The sequence below is a fragment of the Esox lucius genome, chromosome 7, assembly GCF_011004845.1.
Source record: "Esox lucius isolate fEsoLuc1 chromosome 7, fEsoLuc1.pri, whole genome shotgun sequence".
Taxonomy (NCBI): domain Eukaryota; kingdom Metazoa; phylum Chordata; class Actinopteri; order Esociformes; family Esocidae; genus Esox; species Esox lucius.
The window spans coordinates 33,200,842-33,221,490 of record NC_047575.1 but is presented as its reverse complement, the minus strand read 5'-3'; the positions used below and the strand labels follow the sequence as shown (position 1 = coordinate 33,221,490).

At 41.5% G+C, this 20,649-nt stretch overlaps 1 protein-coding gene across 10 annotated transcripts in view; it reads left to right on the top strand.

Annotated features, from left to right (window-relative positions):
* The window catches only part of cadm1a (cell adhesion molecule 1a), a 403,137-nt gene that overhangs the window by 308,566 nt on the left and 73,922 nt on the right, over positions 1-20,649 (top strand). For all 10 annotated transcript variants that reach the window (XM_013134625.4, XM_020048544.3, XM_013134623.4 and 7 more), the window contains 3 exons: positions 3,192-3,344; positions 6,478-6,615; positions 10,212-10,370. In XM_013134625.4, coding sequence (XP_012990079.1) covers positions 3,192-3,344; positions 6,478-6,615; positions 10,212-10,370 — 450 coding nt within the window. The remainder of the gene's footprint in view (positions 1-3,191; positions 3,345-6,477; positions 6,616-10,211; positions 10,371-20,649) is intronic.

Below are 20,649 nucleotides of genomic sequence, written 5' to 3'. Positions count from 1 at the left end.
GAGCTAGAAAAAGAGATGAGAGAGATAAGGGTCAGCCTCCTTGTTGTAATGCCTCTGATCGAAAAAAAGGAGGAGTTTGGGAGAAATACTTGAGAAATACCTTGCCAGACAAGATTTGACAAGCTTCCTGGCTGGCCTTTTCTTTACCGTTCTATCTATTATTCCGTCTGATATTTAATGCATATCTACCTCCCCATTCCCCCAGTCAGTTTTCTAGTCAGCCATGACATTGTGGCTATAGAATCTAGTGCAATATAATTCTTCTTTTGACATGCACACTTTTTTATTGTGGCATTTTGTTGAAAAGGATTATACAGCTTTTAATAAGGAGCAATAGATACTGATATCAAGTCTTGATGGGCTGTATTATACGAGCCATGTTACATGAATCCTTTCACACCCAGTTCCCTTCTCCCTCCCTCTCAGTAATATTATGAAGCTGCACGGACATGTACACCTAATCAAAGGATTCCTCCTGTTTTAATACGCATCCATTTCCATGTATCTTTTACTATGGGTGTATGATTTTAATATACCTACAAATAATACAGTGTGTTTGGTAAGATCTTGATCAATCTTCCTGTCTTTACTATCCACCCCCAATGACAATAATATTTTCCCATCATTATGCGTCATTTTCCTTTTGAAGTTGCCTGAGTCATTCTGTACACCCGTGGTAAGTCATTTTACTGTAGGAATCTGGGGGCTCAATATTTTTGGGGATCGTTGAGGATAAAACCTTTAATATCCTTAATATTTAAACCATAATATCTGACCACACCAGGAGAGTCACAGCCTTTGACTTTTGTAATATCTGAGTATGTTACCTGTAATATAATCCTCCTTCGTCTTTCATTCAAGTACATGGATATGTGTTATTAATTGAATAAACACGTCATTTGGTCATAGAACCTAAAACCCTTTTTATTTGTAGCTTAGTCAAGCAAACATAATGCCAATTTGGTCATGTCATTGTGTGTCGCCTGATTCCATTAGGTTTCTGCTAGCTGCACTATTTTTCCTTTTACTATGTTCACCAGAATCTTGCGAATCATGCAGCAGAGGTAGGGTGCCCTAATTAACAGACATCACTAAGACATCTGTAAATATGACACACATCTGTGCTGTACATCAATCGACAGAGCTCAGACACACAGAGCCTTACGTTATAGTGTCCGGACTCGTCAGTGACAATAAGGCTAATTGACCAAGGTTGGCCCATAACAAGAGTTAGCTAGCTATTTCAGGCCAATCGTTGAAACCACTTTTCCTTAAAAGAAATGTTGTTTTCTTTAGTGGAATATCTTTCCACTTTTGACCCTTTTGGACAACACTGCCGCAGTGGTATGGGTACCTGCTGCATGTCCATCCCTAGTCTCCTTCGGACTGCGCTGGATGTTGCAGACTGTTGCTGGTGTTCTCCCAGTAACAGGGAACAGCCTTCTGGGTTAGGCCTCACAACCCTGGACCTGCTTGTTTTCAGGAACCACTGTGCTACAGAAAGGACATTGGACCCTGAGAAGTTTTGTTGCAAGCCCTAACAAGCACTGCTTTTCTGGTAACTGCCTAAATAAAAGAAATGGTTGAGTAAATCAGGGATAAAAACTATATTGAATGCACACGTTTGGAATTAACATCCCATCTTAATTAGGGTCAGTGCCTGTCATTGGAGTGTTTTAATCCCAGCACTGCCTTTCAATCAATACGTATCATGTAATCATTAGCGTCAGCCTGCCCCTCGCACTGACAGGCCTAACCCTGTTTAAAAGCCAGCTACTTTAATTAGTCGCACATTATCTGTGGGCCACATTAGCATCTGTTGTTTTAGCCACCATTATCAGAGTAAAGCCAGGCAAAATGACTTATGGCACTACAACTTGCAGTTTGTTTTAAAAAGTAGCATACTTAGTCAATTTATTGCTAAATAGACAGTGAGGGGTTACGTTTTGTCATAAATGGGTTATATTTTTCTCAACTGCAAGTAGTAGAGCTACTCTTGAAACATTTAGTTTCTTAACCTGAATTTGCACTCTTGTTAGCTATTTGTTTCTAGGATATTTCTATGATATTAAACAAGCACCACCTTGGCCACTGGATTAAAGACAGAAACAATAAGTTGGCAGGCAACAGGTTATATCCCTGCTCCTTTAGGTGCCACCAGATGCAGCGCGTGGATACTTCCAGGTGCTGGGTTCTGGGGGATGGTTGGGAGGGTTGAGTGCATTACCCTGAGAGGGGAAAGGGATGGATCCATGTTCTGTGTTTCTGTGCTGTCTCCACTCTGGGGAGGTCTAAAGCATCATTCCCTGCATCGGCAGAACACAGGAGAAGGCTTCATCACCTCCTTTGAAGAATAACGTCCGTGCGTTTGACTGACACCTTCCCTCTCCCTCTCCTCCTCCTCCTTCCCTTGCTCCCTCGCTTGCTTTCGCTCTCTTCTGGCATGAAAGCAAAAAGCGCTCTGCCCCATCTCTATCGCAACCGTGCATGGCTTTCATGTCCCCGCCACCGCAAAATTGTAATGATGATTATTTCTTAATTCTGTTATTGGTTTCTGTTTATTTTCCGATTTATTCACGCCACCTCTTTTGTGGCTGCCTTTGCTCCTTTGAACTGGGCTGCGGGTGAGAATAGACCTAGTGTAGGGAGAGAAGACAGAGAGCGGTAAATGGCTGCTGTGGAGATGTTGGAGGTGGTGGGGGCGAGGCTTTAATCTTAACCAGACACGTTTGCCAGGCAAAACTAAGCCCTAATGGACTCCTCATTATTCTGTGTGTGTGTGTGTGTGTCATTTATCACACACTCCTGTTCTAATTAGATGAGAGACCCTAAGCTGGATGCACAGGCCTCAAAGTTAAGACTGGCATTTCCTGTTCGGTTTGGTCTGCATCCCTCTGAAAGCGCTCTCTTCGTAGGGGGCAAGCAAGGCTGGCTGGAACAAATGAACTAGACTCCGTGTGGGAGTAAGCATGTAGCTGCCACGTGTTTATGTTTTAACTTTTACTTTACCTCCGGAAACTTTACCTGTTACTAACCTCAACGACACACAAAGATAGACCTTCACCTAGTTGATAAACACCCATGAAATTGTCAGTGCACGGACAATGACGATGATTCCCACTTTTGACCTTCCGATTCCCTTTTTCCCCTTCTGCTTGCTCTCAATATCCACCTTTGTTTTTACCTTTCAGCCCTGAAAGACGCCCGCTTCCAGCTGGTAAACTTCTCGGACAATGAGCTTCGGGTGTCTCTGTCCAACGTCACTCTGTCGGATGAAGGGCGATATGTGTGCCAGCTGTACACGGACCCCCCACAGGAGGCCTACGCCGACATCACTGTGCTGAGTATGACTACACACACGTACACACAGGACCATGTACACGCACTGTCCACGAACTGAGCAATGATGAACACTAACCCTGATGCTATGTCTTGGTCGGTAAGCCTTTGAAGCCACCATAGTAACCCGAGTGAAAGGTTTTTAAGGGATGAAAATGTTTCCCTGGGAGCAGAATACATTGGTTCATCAATTTGTGGAAGCCTACTTCAAGTAATGGCCACCTTATTAGTGACTTGATATCTACTTGTTGACATCCTTACATAGGGGAAACTAAACATGAACCTACTCAAAGGCATTCAGGCTCGGCAAAAACGTGTTTCCCGTCAACAAAGGCATGTGTGCAATCTGTAAGAACTCTACTTACCATGCAGGAATTTAATGTGTCCCTCGATATGAATTTAACAAAAAATCTGAGTAGTTTTATGTTTTGGCTCCATCCATGTAACAACAAACAACTAAGCATTGTCGTCCAGTGAATAGCACATCACTAACAAGGAATCAGTTCCTTATTTGCGAACTTCGCTTCCTATTGGTTAGTGTGTTGGGCCAGTAATGAAAGGTTGCTGGCTATGTGCACAATCTGCTCTTGTACCCAAGAGCAATGCCCTTAGCCCTAATTGCTTCTATAAGTTGCTCTGAAGGATCTGCTTAATTACATACAATGTAAGAAATGCAAGACCGTCGGCTTAATTAAATACAAGGTAAATTTAACTTTCAACACTTTGCACAAGGCTCTGAAGTGTGATCTGAAATGATTGAATGATTAGCAGTAATTTTGGAATTACATTGGCATGTGGGCATTTCACAAATTTAAAAAAGTTTTTTTTGAATCCTGATGTCTGTGGAGACAATATTACAGAGCAACTTGGGGCATAGTTGCTTTCTCAATTTGAAAACTGGCAGCGTATGTGCCTTTGGTGGTTTATCAAAGACGTTGATAAATGATTCCCTCTTGCCAGATTCTGCTAGTATCCATAGTGAGGATATGCTGATATATGTAAATGATGTGGTGTGAAAGTGCATTGAACAGTACATTGAAATTATTCATACTATCCTGCTGAAGTGAAACCTGATCGACCTAATAGACTAGTAACATACAGTACCTTAACACTTAAAAATGCAGAACAGAAACCTGCTAACTTCTGAATGTACAGTACACCAAACATAGTATGAGGGTTAATACAATCCAAAGGGGCCCCAAACTTGTACAGTGGTCACTGCCTTGCTGTAATAATAAAAACAGTAATCATTTGAAAATTGTCAGGGGATAGAAGAATAAGAGAAGAAAATATACTATCCATAGCCATAGAATGGTCTCCATCTAAACCTTGCAGAGGTAGTTGAAGAACTTCTTCAGCTCCATGCCTTATTTTGCATCAACACAACACAATAACACAAGATTCATGTCACTCAAAATCCATCATGCCGTTATCTACTGTGGATCCCAGCAGGGGGCTTCAAAGGGAAATCACATTGTGTGCTATACATTGTAACATAAATGGGCAAAGCGTGATTGAAGCAAGAGTACTGTACACACTTAGACATAATGATGCCGTTTTGGAAATGAAGTTTCACAGATGGGATGCTGGGAGAATTTGTGATTAAAAAAAATCACAAGGAGGACATGGGGATTCTGGCAAATGGATCTGCCTGCCTGGGCCAAGGGAAGAGTAGAACAGTACAAATGGTATCAAGCTGTTTTGACTGGCAGTAGGTAGCAAGCAAAAGCTGGAATTATTCCAATATCCTAAAACATGCTTCTTAAAACATGCGTCATATGGGCTTTATTATAAAGTGGATGATTTAAATGTTATTCTTTAGTGTACAATTTTTTAGCAAATAACTAAATATTTGTCAAACCTGACATTTTTAGGCTGGATGAGTAATGTGTTTAAAAGCTAGTTGTTTTGATGACAAGGGGGTATATTGGCATATACATGACCTAGTAGGCATTGTTCATGGACCTGTTTTTGGCTCAACAGCACCACTGTTACAACCAGTGTCCAAAAGTCACAAAATGTATCTTTAACAAATACAAATAAATTACAAATACAAGGAAAATATTATAAATAAAGATTTTTTTCTAGGTTTTTAACTGGGCTTTTCTCCTAATATTCCTTTGATCCTGGCAAACTCCTCAGTTTCTACCAAAGACAAACATACCCAGAAAGAGTTGGCAGCAGTGGCTAATGGGGCTCTTAATGAAACAGCAAATGCCCATGAGAATCAGACAACCTATATGCATCAAGTATATTTGCACATACCCAGAAATAGACAGTGTTTCGGTGCAGGTATATACACCAAATACAGTCATAACTGACTTAGTTCTTCTATGAATACTGGGTTAATGCACCAGGATTATTTTTTCAAATTGGTTTGATTTACATTTAAATATGATTTTCATACAGGTTAACATCTGGAGGTACTGTGTAGCTCAGTCGTTGGGGTATGCTAATTTCTATCTACTTTTCATCTGGTTTTGGATGTTTAAGAGTGGTCTGGAGTGTTGTTTTGTTTTTAGCTCAAAATATACGAAAACCACCTGCAGGCCGAATTTAATAGGCCATATTTTGCCCACCCTGGTCTAGTGGGAAGTCATTAGCTGGATATTTCATTTCATTGCTGGACATATCGATTTGCACTGGTTTAAGCTTGTCCAACAACACATTTCTAAAAAGTAATCATAAAAGCAATTTAAAATCCCTTTAAATAAGTGAACAGTACAACCAAATGAATGTCAACTCCCTGATAAACTAATTAAGACAGCCAATAGGTGTGTATTCTGGGGTGGACTTAGGTGTTCACTAGTCAGTCTGCGCATGCTTAAGGTATGTATGAATACCAATTGAGAAGTGCTTGAATCAAGATGCATAGGACATGCGAAATCTGGGACATATTTGAGAGATTATAACATAATCATAATGTATGGCTCACAATCACCTTTATTTCAAGGTATTTTTAGAGACAGAATTGAAAAAGTATTTGATTGCCTGAACCACAACCCATGGCTGATGAAACAGCCCTCCAGCACATCTGGATGTGGAAGACATCTAAAAGGGTGGACTGACTGGACACCCTCTGGTTTTGAAAGTGATTTATGCCCAATGTTTCCTAAACACTGTGTCTATTTGTGCCAGTCCCCCCAGGCAACCCAATCATCGAATCCCGGGAGAGGCAGGTGATCGAGGGCAACGAGACAGAGATGACTTGCACCGCCATGGGCAGCAAGCCCGCCGCCACCATCAGATGGATGAAGGGAGACAAAGAGCTCCAAGGTAGGTTACCACCCGTCAACACTGTCACCCCAAAAACACTCTCTCTACTACAACTCCGTCCCACTCGGACTTCTAGAAAGACGTCTTCATATTTCCTATTTCTGATGAAGAATATACAAATCTGGCTTTGCAGTAAATTATTAATGATTTGTAAAGTTTGGGTTATTGTTGATTGGTCATTTTCCATTCCCTACGTTGACTAGGTTCAAGTCAGTTGACCCAGGTATGTAGTCATACATATTACTCAGTGGCCTTTGAAGAATGAACAGAGACCCCATGAAGGTGGCTCATCACTATGTTAACCCCAGCACAAAAAGCCAACTCCTCTCACATTATCTACATAGATGTTTCCTTTAACCCATCTTTTGGCACCTATGCCTCTACACACTTTCTAACTTTCCTCTTCTGGATTTCCTCTCTTTTTCCTTTCTTCACCCATTCCATTATAATTAGTCCCATGACATCTCGGCCTATTTGGGTCACTTACGTGCATTAGAGCAGGGTTTCCCAATCTCGGGTCTTGGTCTTCCCATTGGTGCACGTTGGAGTTTTTTGCCAAGAAAACACAATGTTCACCCATGGCAAGCCCCAGGACCTAGTTTGTGAAACTCTCCATTGGTAAACTTTACTTTAGAGCAGGGAGCTGGCTCATGTTACACTTGCTGCTTGGTACATTAACCATGAATCTGGTGTTAAGGTGCTGGGCCAAATTTGCGATGTCTTTTAACAATGCCGAGTCCATGTCTTCCATGTTCTTTATTGCCCTGTCAACATGATGAATATGGAAGTTTGACTTCATTAAAAGACAGCACCTCTTTGTAATCTTTCCTTTGTGTCCTCCCTCTTTGCCCCCTCCTCATAACCCATTGGAGAAGGACTTGGGGGAGGGACCTGTAGTACTCTTGAGATGGTGAGGAGGTAGTACACAAGGAATTATGAAATGACATGCAAGACACAAGGGAGCGACAGTGTCCCCACAGTCCACCCCACTAGCTGCCTGCTCCAAATTGCTTTTGGCCCCGGCCAGCTTCTCGCCTTGCGGATTTATTTCTAATTAAATGTCGTTATGATTTAACCTAATTATCTGAAGGGATAATCGGGGATGTTGTAAATATCATTTAAAGGTTACACAACTGTCCCGATCGCTCGCAAATTTGAACCAAGATGTTGGCCCCAAAAGCAAATGTCTATTTATTTCCCTCCTCGTGCCCTTCTCTGTCGCTCTCTCTGTCCCCTTCCCTGGTTTTCTCTACTTATCCGTGCCCTCTCTCTCCTCACTCTCCCTTCTCTCTCTCTCTCTCTCTCTCTCTCGCTCTCTCTCATCTTCTCTTATCCTGTTTATTTTGTGCCCTCTGTTCCACTGATATCTCCAGCACTTAAGTGTATGAGTGAAATGAAAGTCAAGGAACAATGGGAATTCCAGCAGCCCAGGTTTTGTCTGTACAAGATGAGATGAAAGCGAAGCGAGACGTGTGGGGGACTGAGTAGTGACAGTTGGGGGGCCAAGCAGCGCCGCCATTAGCCTTAAGTCTTCTTAAGAAAACCACCAGGGTGTTTTCAATTATCCTGCCACACTCTCCGAGAATGACTGGCTAATTGATAAAATAATATTTGAACTTGCAGCGGGCGAGTAGTCAAGAAATGTCTGAGGCGCTTCAACGCATCAGAGTTCACTCTCCCCGAACGCAGGCCCCCCGCATCCAACCCCCACCCCTACATTCTCTAAAATGGCACTGAAATTACAATTAACGATTTTCAAATGTAAAGTAGGGGGGACTGTTAATGGCTTTGCATCTGAAGGAATAGCTAAGTGCAGCCATTACCAGTGGCTTGACTCTCTCTGCTTTGATGTTGAACCTCTTTGACTACAAAAGCAATTAGCTTTTCATTAACATTAATATGTTCTCTAGCACTCAAAAAAGGGTGTCCGAGTAATATCAAGCATCCCATCACTGTGGCTATCAAACGGTGATGCGATCACTGAGGGAAGATGACACCTATGGACATTTATAAGATTCAGTTTGCATCTAATTCAAGGCTATTAACATAAAGGCTTTTGTTCATCAAAGTTTGAACTGCCCGGCACAGGTTAGCTGCTGCTTAATGTTGACAATGCAGTGCGGTAATATGCATCGTGTCAGTGATTGGCTACAGTGCTTTAATAGTAATGTATTAGAGGCATGGATAATCAAATTCATTTCTAATGTTATAGATGCTAGATAGATAGATTGTCTTGGTATTTAATTGCTCATCTCATTTCATTGGTCAGACAGTCACATCAGCTGTTTTCTCATGTGTAACTCAGCTGTTAAAGTTTAAACTGAAAGCATTTGATGCGAGCCAAACCTTGCTGCTCCTTCTCCTCGTGGTTATACGCTTTTTCACGGTTGCCTTTTATTAGCGACAAAATCATTTCTACAGTGCCTGGCCCATCAATAGGAGTGACATGCACCTGTTTGTCACAAAGACTCGTTTTCCCATCAGCCTCGGAGACAGCTGTCACCACTGTGACAGCGTGGGATGTGAAGCGGGTAACTATATCTATCAAATCCCTGTAGCTAAGGAACAACAGCACTCAAAGCCAGTTCACTAGGAGCAAGAAGGCAGTTTGCCATTTCATCCTTGCAATTCAAAGCTCTATGAAAAGAAATCCTCTCTTTCAGCTGCATTTTCTCTTGTCCTCCGCCTGTCTCTACCGCTCTCTTCCTCCTTTCCCTCACTACACCACCCCGGCCCACCTCACCTCCGCGACCAACCTCCGCTTCTCAATCAAGCTGTGCACCATTGGCGGGGGTTCTTTCTCATCAAAATCCCCTCATGAAACACATCCACCTCTACCACAGCAGCCTCTGAATGACTCATGAGTACAACAACCGTTGACAGTGATTCACCTTCCATTCTCTAGGACGTCTCCTTCTCTCTCTACTTACACTGTACAAGGTCACTCTCAGAGAGCGCTTCTATTTAGAGACACACAATGGCCGCCTCTCTCTCTTACACTAAGTTACTACTCTTCCCCCCGTAGCCTTGACAGCAACAGTAGCACTTTGTTACCATTTAGTTTGAAGAAAACTAAATGAATTTCACTCCCTATTCAGTGTGGGAACACTTGGTTACATTTTCCCCATAAAACCTTGTGTTGTGCGTTTGTTGTACAACTCCCAAGAATTACCAGCGACTATGTTATTGTGATTGTGCAGTGTCCTTGTGAAGATTAAAAGGTATAGGTTAGTTACATAAAAAAATGAAGATGTTGTACCCTTATTTTACTTGGTAAATCGACTGAGAACACATTCTCTTTTACCGAAAGGACCTGAAAGCAATTAGGGTCATGTGACTTGCTCTGGGACAAAGATGTTGGTGACTGGCCAGATGCTCTAATCACTAGTCTACTTCCCACCCCAGTTATTTGTAGTCTGAAGATGACTGTTTCACATTAGGCCTGTATATTCTTGTTTACACACGGCCGCTTTGCTTCACCACACTGAAAGAGGACACACGCAACGCTTGTGCAGGAGTCAAATATTGTTATGTTAATTAAGGACGTTTGCGTTGATGGTCTTTTTTAACTTGGTTGTTTTGGTATTCCTTCCCAGGCAAGTCCAAGGTGGAGCAGACATATGACCGCATGTTCACGGTGACCAGCCAGCTGACATTCACCGTCACCAAAGAGGACGACGGCGTGCCCGTTGTTTGCTCCGTGGACCACCCGGCAGTTAAAGACCTCCAGGCCCAGACCTACCTGGTGGTACATTGTGAGTATGGACCCACGGTCTCGAAAAATGATAACTCCAATAGTTGTGTCCATTAATTTGGTATTTACTGAGGGACTTAGATCTAAAGTCAGAGAAGCTTTTTGTCTATTTTTACAAAGTTGTGCCTTGCAAACAATTTCCAAAAGCATGTTAGGAGATCTGCTTGGTGTTTTCAGCAAAATGCCACATTTTCTTGGCAAACTCACAAGACAGACACATGCCTTCCAATTACATGTCAGCTGTCTCTGCATCAGGAGCTGAAATCAACCACCTTCATGTTTGCCCTATGTTTAGTATGCAGTAGTGGCATTATAATACAATGAGTAAGGCCTGAAGTGCTTGACTTGGCCTTTGTGCTGAAGACCTACGGTTCAGATCCTATTATCTATGCAAAAGGGTAAGGATATTTTCTCCAAAATATCACCTCTCCCTCCAAACCTTGACATATGGCTCACTATGTTGCTGAAGGAAGGTTAATTTAAGATGTGCTTGTCGCTCCCTGTGCTTCGTCCTTCCTGTAAAAAGCTTCCGTACAGGAAATAAAAAATACACAAGGATGCTGCACCTGACCTTTCCTCAGAGGAGACAGGCTCATCTGCCTCAATATGACGTTGTGCCACTCTCCCATTACAGTCGCTGTATTTGACCCTCCAACTGCTTGTGAGGGGCCTGGTCGGGCTGCCCCTGATGTCATGGTTTTTTCAGACCGCGCTGAATAAATTATGGCTAAGGCAGAGTGCATTTTACCATTTAGTGAATATCAAAAAAATGTATAATGAACTATTAATCCAAACTGTAGAAATGATCCTCCAATGTAAGTCAGCAGGCAGCCGAAATTATACCCCTAGTCATTCTTCGGTCTGCCTCGTGCTCTCCTCAGACATATTGCTTTGCCATACTGCTGGGGCAGGCAAATGCAATCTAAGCAAAAATCATTGAGCACACAGGCTATCCTAATAGACTCCATTCTGCCATAGAAAATAGAAAGAAAATGTGGCAGAGGATATTAAATAATGCCGTTAATAACGTTGATGGCTGGCTAGGCAGGGCAAACAGTTCTACCCTACTTCTCTGGTGCCACTCTCCTCATAAGATGGAGCAGATGGATGGCAGAGGCTTGAGTGCTGCTGTGGGACACAGATAATAAAGCAAATAATTATGTTAACAGAAGGATGGCAGATAGCCTAGTGCTTAGAGCATTGGGACATTAACCGAGAGGTTACTGGTTTGAATTCCCGTGCCGAGAAGCTGACAGATCTGTCATGTTGCCCTTGAGCAATGCACTAAACTCTAAACTGTAACTCACTCTAGTCTGCCAAATTACTAATGTAGCAATGTTAAGAAGGATAACGGCAGTCTTCTTCATATTATACAAATGTCCCTTTTTTCCCCAAATGGAAATATCAGGAAGACACTGGGATCCTTGGTGAATGTATTCTAGGCTGGACATGTCTTTGTTCGTTGTTCTAGCTACATGATAACACTCTGAAGAGTAAACGGGTGGGAGATCCTACTGTAGTACTGCCCTGCAGTATTTCATGGATGAGCCTCTGCACTACCTGCTACCATTTCATTTAAGTAATGTGGTTTCCAAACCTCTGCAGTAGAGCGGTGTCCCAAGCTTGAAGTTTTCTCCCGTAAAAATGGTAGATGTCCGAACAATCTGGCACCGCTACCTATCCTTGTCAGTCATCCAGACAGACTGGCACAGACTCTGGCAGGGCTGTAATTTCAACAAATATGAGGCCTGCAGATTGCTGTGTGTTGACCGGAAAGGTTGGACAGTGAGGAAGCCAGGTTGAGCCCCAATGTTTGACATTTAGTATGGCAACTTCTACTTCAGGAACCCAGGAATAACAACATCAGTGTTCTTGAAACGTCCCTGAATTCTGTTCTTGTGAAATGAACCCATCTACAAGCCAATGAGCTGAATAGGCAAACAGTTTTTTTCTAGATCCAATATATTAGAAAAATAGCTAATGTCTTGTCAATGTATTTTAATTGCTGATGCGGTTTTGAAGGCATGTCATCTACAGAGTGGTAATAGTTTTGAGATTTTGCAATTGCTTGTACAATAATGTTGGTTCAAAACACTTTAAGATTTAGCTACTGTTAAAGTATACCGCTGTATGCTATGTGAATTAATGTTCACATACTTTAACTGGCATGTATGGCACTACTGCAAGCTCCATCACAAGGAGAATATTAGATTTAGAGTCCTTTGATGTGATCTGAGTTTGGAGCCGTGCCCATGTTTGGATGCGGTATCACACTTTAGACCTAACAGGGAGGGAAAGATGCATATCTCTCCAAGCGATCCGAAAAGGACGTTCTAAACTGTGATCGCCCCCTAGTGCATTTATCAAGGTTGTGGTAGGTTATAATGTTATAGTCTGTCCTGCAGTTCTACCTTTACCATGCCTAGCTCACGACCACTATACTCACTATTAGTGCTTCTGTGGAGTACATGAAAATCATTAAGATGGTGATGAGGATAATGATTAAGACAACAGTGGAAATGACGGAAATATTGGCACGACACACGAGATTATGAAGGTGATAGTAGCGGTGCTAAGGAAAGTAGACATGCTTCTGTTCTCATGGTCCACGCCAGCCATTGTTGCCAGGCAGGATCAATAAACAGGGTGTATTTTCATTGACTTGGTCATTTTTATTTGTTCTTATTTCTCTATTTCTCTCTCCCCTCTTTCATTTGCTGACTCTTTCAAAGTAAAATTGCCCACATTTTTCATCTTTCATTTGAATATCTCTGCCCTTTCTCTTGCCCTTTCTCTTCCTTTATTATCTCTCTTCCATCTCTATAGCCCCTCTTTGTATCTCCATCCATCGCTCTCTCACCGCGTCTCTCTTTTCTCCCTCACTCTCCCTTTTCTTGTAGTGTCCTACTCTCTCCTTCTGTTCTTTCTCCCCTTGCTCTCATTAGTACTGTACATATTAAAGAGGCTTGTCTTTCAGTGGAGGGCAGTATTACGGTTTACTTACTGTTAGGCGGCCCAGGCTGTTAACCTACTTTTATAATCCTGTTTCTGTCTTAAATGTAGTTCAGAAGGACTTTTATGGCTTTCTTACATAAAGCCTCTAAAGCGCCTTTGACATCCCGACGATGCCTTGTTAGCCGGTCAGATGTGTTGATCATTTATCTTGTTTCCCTTCCTGGATAATACAAGGACAGGGGAAGTTCATAAACATAACAAATATCTCGTTCTAGTCTTTAAATACATTTTTTATATTGAATAATTGCAACTTGCAAAAGAACACCTCTAGATCATCCAATCGATACCGCCTTAACTCTTTTAAAAAGAAGAAATATAGGCTCACTCTGGGAAATTTCCTTTGCACTGCCAGAACCTGAGACGTTTTTAACATTCGACAAAATAATGATGCCTCAAACCGTGCAGTCTGTAAACCGTGGTAGCAGCAGTGATGTCACATCCAAGTCATAAATCCCTTTAAGGCCTGGCAACAAACAGGCATTTTTCACCTCCAACCGTCAATCACTGGGTGGTCGTGGTGGAGGGTAGTGGAACCTGGACAGTTTGTGCATGGCGGCTAGTCAGGCCAGTCATGTTAATAGATGAGCCAAAGGTTGTTGGACCAGAAAGGTCAATGGTGTAGCTTACTGCTGGCCCATGGATTGTTGACAGTCTACTCCTTGGAGAAGAGAGAGGAGAGGTTTGGAGCATCTGTTCTAATTGGACAGTGAGCTGCTGTAAATATAGGGGGGTACACTAGATTTACCTTTTTTTGCTTCATAGCACTGGTGTTGGATATAATAATACTATTTTGGCAGTAACTTCAAATGTAAATTTTTCCCCACCTGGCATTGTGTTTCTGTGACCTCACCTAAACGTTTCCTCATTCGGTTATTCAGTGAGGACATCTGTTTGAATTGCCAGTCTGTCACTTTCAATCAATCAATCAATCAATCAAATGTATTTATAAAGCCCTTTTTACATCAGCAGTTGTCACAAAGTACTTTTACAAAACACCCGCCCTTAAACCCCAAGGAGCAAACAACAGTAGTGTTGAATTTCAGTGGTTAGGAAAAACTCCCTAAGAAGGCTGAAATTTAGGATGAAACCTCGAGAGGACCCAGGCTCAGAGGGGAGACCAGTCCTCTTCTGGCTGTGCCGGGTGAACATATTAAGAGTACAAATTGTAATAATGAATAAATGCATGTGGGCTGAGTCCAGAGTCTATTTAAACCCTAACCCACGTCGAAGCATGACCAGATGGACAAGGACAGGGACAACACGGGGGAGGGGGAGGTGTCAGCACAGTGGCAGCTGAAATCGTCAGGTATCATCTTGATCTGCAACACAACCAGGAGGACTTTGGACAGGGACAGCAACGGGTCTTTTAAGCCTGGTTATCCTCAGGTGTGAGCCAGGACCTCATGTCCTCATAAGTTTAAAACGGCAGGAGACAGGGATTTTTTTTTAAATACATCCCTTAGATCTACAAGGATTTATAGTGGGGAAGGAGAACTGACCCTACTCCCCCAGCACAATAATATAGCAGCGTAAGACCTTGGGGCTGAGACAGGGGGGTCCGGTGACACTGTTGCCCTATCTGAGGGAGGCCCCGGACAGGGACCAACAGGCAGGAAATCAATCCACCCACATTGCCATGCATCAACCAAAGGGACACCCACCAACCGCAACCACCCTGAATGAGGGCTGAGTATTGCCAGCAGAGTACAGCCCAATTCCACAAGTACGCAACAGAGAGACAACAACAAGCCAGTGACTCCGCCCCCGAATGGCATTGGAGGGAAGGCATCCAAGTGGCGATGAGAGCCCACCTGGCAAGACACCAAGGGTGGACAGTATCAAACCTTTCTGGTCACCTTCACGCCCCTGGGCCAGACTACACTTAATCATTGACAGTGCTGTAGAGATTAGTCTTTAGTAGACACTTGAAAGTTTGCACTGAGTTTGCATTACTAACCTTAATTGGCAAATCATTCCACAGTAGTGGAGCTCTATGAGAGAAGGCCCTGCCTCCAGCTGTTTGTTTAGAAATTATAGGTACGATTGATTTGATTCCAGTGTCTGTTAAATTCCAACGCAGGCACACCTCATTTTACTTAATGAGGTACTGATTAGGTGATTACCTGAACCAAATCTCATTTAACGAGGAAAAGTATAAAAACCACTGCTGTGGTCATCACTATCCTCTTGCAACAGGACCAGCTGGATGGCAAACACAGTACAAGTAGTACCTCAAATGTAATTTGAATTAAAAAAAACTATTCAGCAACAAAAGAGTTTAAAAGAAAAGCTTTGAGTGAGGAAAAGAAAGGTTTAATTCTGGCTTTACTGGCAAAGGGATATAGGAACAAGGTCAAGCAACAGACATTGGGGACAACAAAGGCAGAGGGCGAAACGACTGTCCACTGACCGAGACAACCATTCAAATGTCACTTAACAACCATAGGATGACATCAATTGACCAACAAAAAGAACGGCAAACAGCAGCTGGGGTGAAGTGCACGGCGAGGACGGTTCGAAACAGGCTCCCAGGGGCAGGGCTGAAGTTGTGCAAAGCTAGAAAAAAGCCATTCATCAATGAGAAGCAATGAAAAGCCAGGCTGAAATTTGCAAATGACCATAAGGATTGGACCATAGAGGAATGGACTAAGGTCATCTTATCTGACGAGTCACATTTTCAGCTTTGCCCAACACCTGGTCATCTAATGGTTAGATCTGGAGAGCCCTACAAGCCACATTGACTCGCACCCACTGTGGATCGGTGATGATCTGGGGATGCTTCAGCAAGGCTTGAATCAGGTAGATTTGTCTTTGTGAAGGACGCATGAATCAATCCAAGTACAAGGTTATCCCGGAAGAACACCTGCTTCCCTCTGCTCTGACAATAATCCCCAACTCTGAGAATTGTTTTTTCCAGCAGGACAATGCTCCATGCCACAAAGCCAGGTCAATCAAGATGTGGATGGAGGACCACCAGGTCAAGACCCTGTCATTGCCAGCCCAATCTCCAGACCTGAACCTCATTGAAAACCTCTGTTTTTGTTTTGAATTTGTTTTCTTTGCATTATTTGAGGTTTTGGTTATTTTGACCAGCTGTTCTTTTCTACAAATACATACTCTAAATGACAATATTTTTATTTGGAATTCGGCAATAATGTTGTCCGAACTTTATACAAATAAAATAAAACAGTTAATCTTACTGTTTATTTTACATTTTACATACCTATAAATAGTAAAACCAGAGAAACCAGAGAAATTTTGCAGTAGTCTTTTAACTTTTTTCCAGAGCTGTATATTACACTTGACATTAGATAAAGTTGATCTTTCTCATTAGCTTTACTTTGCTACTGTGAGAAATCTGCAGACCTAAACAAATATTTCCCCAATCCATCCAATTCCCCAATCCAGTTCATTAAAGTATTTATCAAAATGCTATGTTTACTCCTAATGTTGTATGCCTATTGATTATTCATAGAATAGACATATGTTTTGATTTGTATACAGACATGTTTTTCATTTTATGATAAGTGCACTGGAATATTTTACAATATTATAAGTATTGCATTATAGAGTGGTCATGCTATGGATGTTGCGTATTATAATGTACATCCAAATTCAGTCATATCAGTGAATGCGTCAGTCTAAATTACACCCTTAATTTGGAAAGGGGTCTCAAAACTTTTCTAGCAAGACAAATACTTTTCTGAAACTTGAACACATCACATGCACCTCTTTTATTTATACTCATATTGGTACTTTCATATTGGTACTTTCTTATCCTCTCCACATCAACGCTTACCCAGCAGTACTGTGGGTCCTTAGCAGAGGCGTTTCTGGGCAATCTGGTGCCCTAGGGCAGATCTCTAAATGTTGCCAACTTCAGGGGAAATGACACTTCTTAATTTTACTTGCGATAGCAGGTGTACCAAAAATGTAAACAATAAAAGAAGAATCAAGATAGTGTCCTGTTACAAAAAATATAAATAAAGACAAAATAAAAACAATATTTACTAATGTGCATCAAATATTTAACGACAGGTGCATAAACTGGGTAAACAAAAAATACACTCAAAATCTTATTCTGTTTGCTATTACAGCAGATGATGGGCAGTTTCTGTCTTAAAACTGGACATGCCACGATTTCCTTGCTGCAAAACTATCAATGATATCGTCACTGGTGATACAATTTCGGCAGCAATACTGATAGCTACAAATCTAGATGAGGTGAGAATAATTTGTGTTTTATCTGAGTAGTTAGGTAATTAACGTAGTCAAGCAAACAAACGACAGGTACCTTAACGTGCGTTACTCTGGTGACTGGCCTGATCTGTCTCCTTCCTGCTGAAGTAATTTGTTTTGCGCGCAGTGCTCACAGGGTGAGAGACTGTCGTTTCGAATGCGGTAATGAAGTCTCTGCTTCTCATACAACCCGCCCACACAAAGTGTATTGGTAGCTCTGATTATGACAATGCGTCCTGTGTTTCTTAAATCGCATCAAGAAAATAGCACATCCAGCTAAATATCCTTTAAAAAGATTGTCTACCCCAACAAATTATTTGTAATTTGTCGAACAAAACGTTTTGATTATAGATTTATTTTTCTTGAGCTGGCAGGGCGCCATGGTAAAATTAACTTAACGGAACCACGGGGCTACTCACTCTCAGAGGGGAGTGATTCCAGTCGTGATGGTTCTCCTTCAGTGGCAGCAGCATCTTCTTTGCCTCTCCCTCAAAACGTCTTGAGAGCATATGTCGTATTTGATTACAAAATTATAAATTCTAAAGTTCAAATCTTCAGAACAACAAAGATACATCTGACGGCCAGTTCAGATCAATGATTTGCAACGAGATTAGATGCAACTTGCGAAAGAATCCCAGACGTTCTAAAACCACTAGTGCACTTGACTTGGCGATTAGGTAGGTCCCCAGGGGCTTCAAACGCTCTGCAACTAACCAGTTCACTACAGCAAATGTCTCTGCCAAATTTTAAAACCAGCCTGAATTATGATCTGAACTGGCCTTTAGGGTTCCACTTCCACCTTTTGCCCACTGCTAAATGCTACGTATCTACTGCTACTCTTTGTAGTTCTAACTTTGCTCGTTACTAACTTAGGTAGTTAGCTACATTTCAAATAGCTCAAACCAGAGACAGATGCTTTAAAACATTTCCATAAAAACATACCACTATACTTTTTTCTCCTTTCTTCCTCATCTTTCCTCTTCTTTCTATAATGTGCCCCCGATGGCTTTGATCTTTGCATATTCATATAATTCAGATAATTTCAACAGATCATATGAACGTCAACTGGCGCACCTACTCACACACCGTCCACACCTGGCCCCGCCCTGCCTCAACATCTCTCCAAACGTCAATATCATCTCACTCATAATAAATAAATAAGTCTCGACTTAATGTATAATTTGTTTTATTTGTATAATAACTAAACTAAATATGGATTGATTTCCCCGGTATATATATATATATCTATTATTTATTTTATTTTTTATCATATAAGAGTGGGTGCAGTGCCCAATCGGCGCCCCCCATGCAGGTGGCACCCTAGTCGACCGCCTAGGTTGCTTATACTTAGAAACGCCTCTGGTCCTTAGTACCAGAATCTATTCACCATAAACAGGCATGTCTCACAAACGTACTTGACATTTAGATTTCCTTTGGTAGCCAAGCAGCACGCATCCTCATTAGGCCTACAGTAGTTCAACCCTAATCATCAGAAATAAAATATATGTACATTTCCTTTCAGGTGTCATTTGAGACCATTTTACGTGGCAGAGCAGTAAAGTCACTGTCTCAGTTAGCTGCATTGTTGCAAAACCAGGTTTTCAAATCCTGCTTGCGGATTAGCCCAGGAGAGTGATTCAGTTGGCTAGCACTATCCAGAGTTGGGGGTTTAGTAATCAAGTATGGGTGCTTTGTCTATTCAGACTCTAACAAGTCCTTGTGGCAGCTTGGGCGCAAGTGAGCTCAACTGAGGGAGCAGGCTGGAAGGTTCGTTCTTTCTGGAGTGTAAGGATTTCTTTCTAGACTTCCTGGTTGAGTGTGCGGCGTGATAACTAAAACAGCATTGGATGGGCTTAAATGGTTAATAATTACAATAAAAAACAATGACATGGCATCCACAATGGAATTTAAAAGTATCCCAAAATACTTGAAATCACTTTTAACGAAGCCCAATATTTTAGCAAAATAGCTAACATAAGTAAGTATTTCAAGAATTCAAAATCCAGACGATACTACCATAGAAAACATGCATTTAGTTTTCATTCACATCTAAGCCAAACAGCTATTTAGTCATTCGTCTGCATGTGGTTAATGTATACTTTTGGTATTAAGTATCCTCGCTCTAACTTGTGGTGTAGATATATTGTGTTATAAGCCAAATGAAAGAAACGTATTGTTCTGCTCCCTCTGCAAATAGCTTACATAATCATGAACTTGAAAAGAGTCAGTCAGAATTGGGATGGAGCTTCTTAAATATTCATTAGATCAATAACTGTACAGAAGTTAAGAAAGTAAGAACAAAAAATATTATTACTTATTCACTACTCTGTTATATTACTTGTTATTGCAAATGTGATATTATTACTGCACGTCATAACTTTATAACACATTACCCTCAACAATGATCTTCCCGCAAACCTTAGGCCATGATATTGCAAGCAAACGTTTATTGGGGAGAAATATAGTAAATGTAGGTGTTGGATCAGAAATGGTCAGAAATGGTATTAATAATATTGATAGATCATACGCATTTACAGTTTGTAAAGAGAATGCATGACAGCATTTCTCAATGTTTTTTTCTGTCTACCTGAATTGTAAAGGTTTTATTATAAACTTTATGTTCTGAGCCTTGAATCTTGATTGGTTTAAATCTTGGCTGAAGCGGTGGTATTTAAGATCATATATCAGTGGCATGTGCCTTTACATTTTCACTGTTCTTATTACATTGGTAACTGCTTTATAATAGCAATAAATCACCTTGGGTGTTTGTGGTATGTGGCTTATAAACCACAGTTGAGAAATGTATCCAGGTGCTTCGTGATTCTTTTGTGCCTATGAACAGGTCTTAGCTGTGGCATTTTGGACATATACAATACCCCCTTCTGCCTTATATGGCATTAATGCCTTTGTCAGTTTGTTCTGCATTAAAGCTATGCTTGAGGCCAGGAGATGAAGCAACAGAATTTAGCATACATAGTCACAAGAAACAACCTTGAATGTGAATGTTATTAGTGACAGCGCCCAGA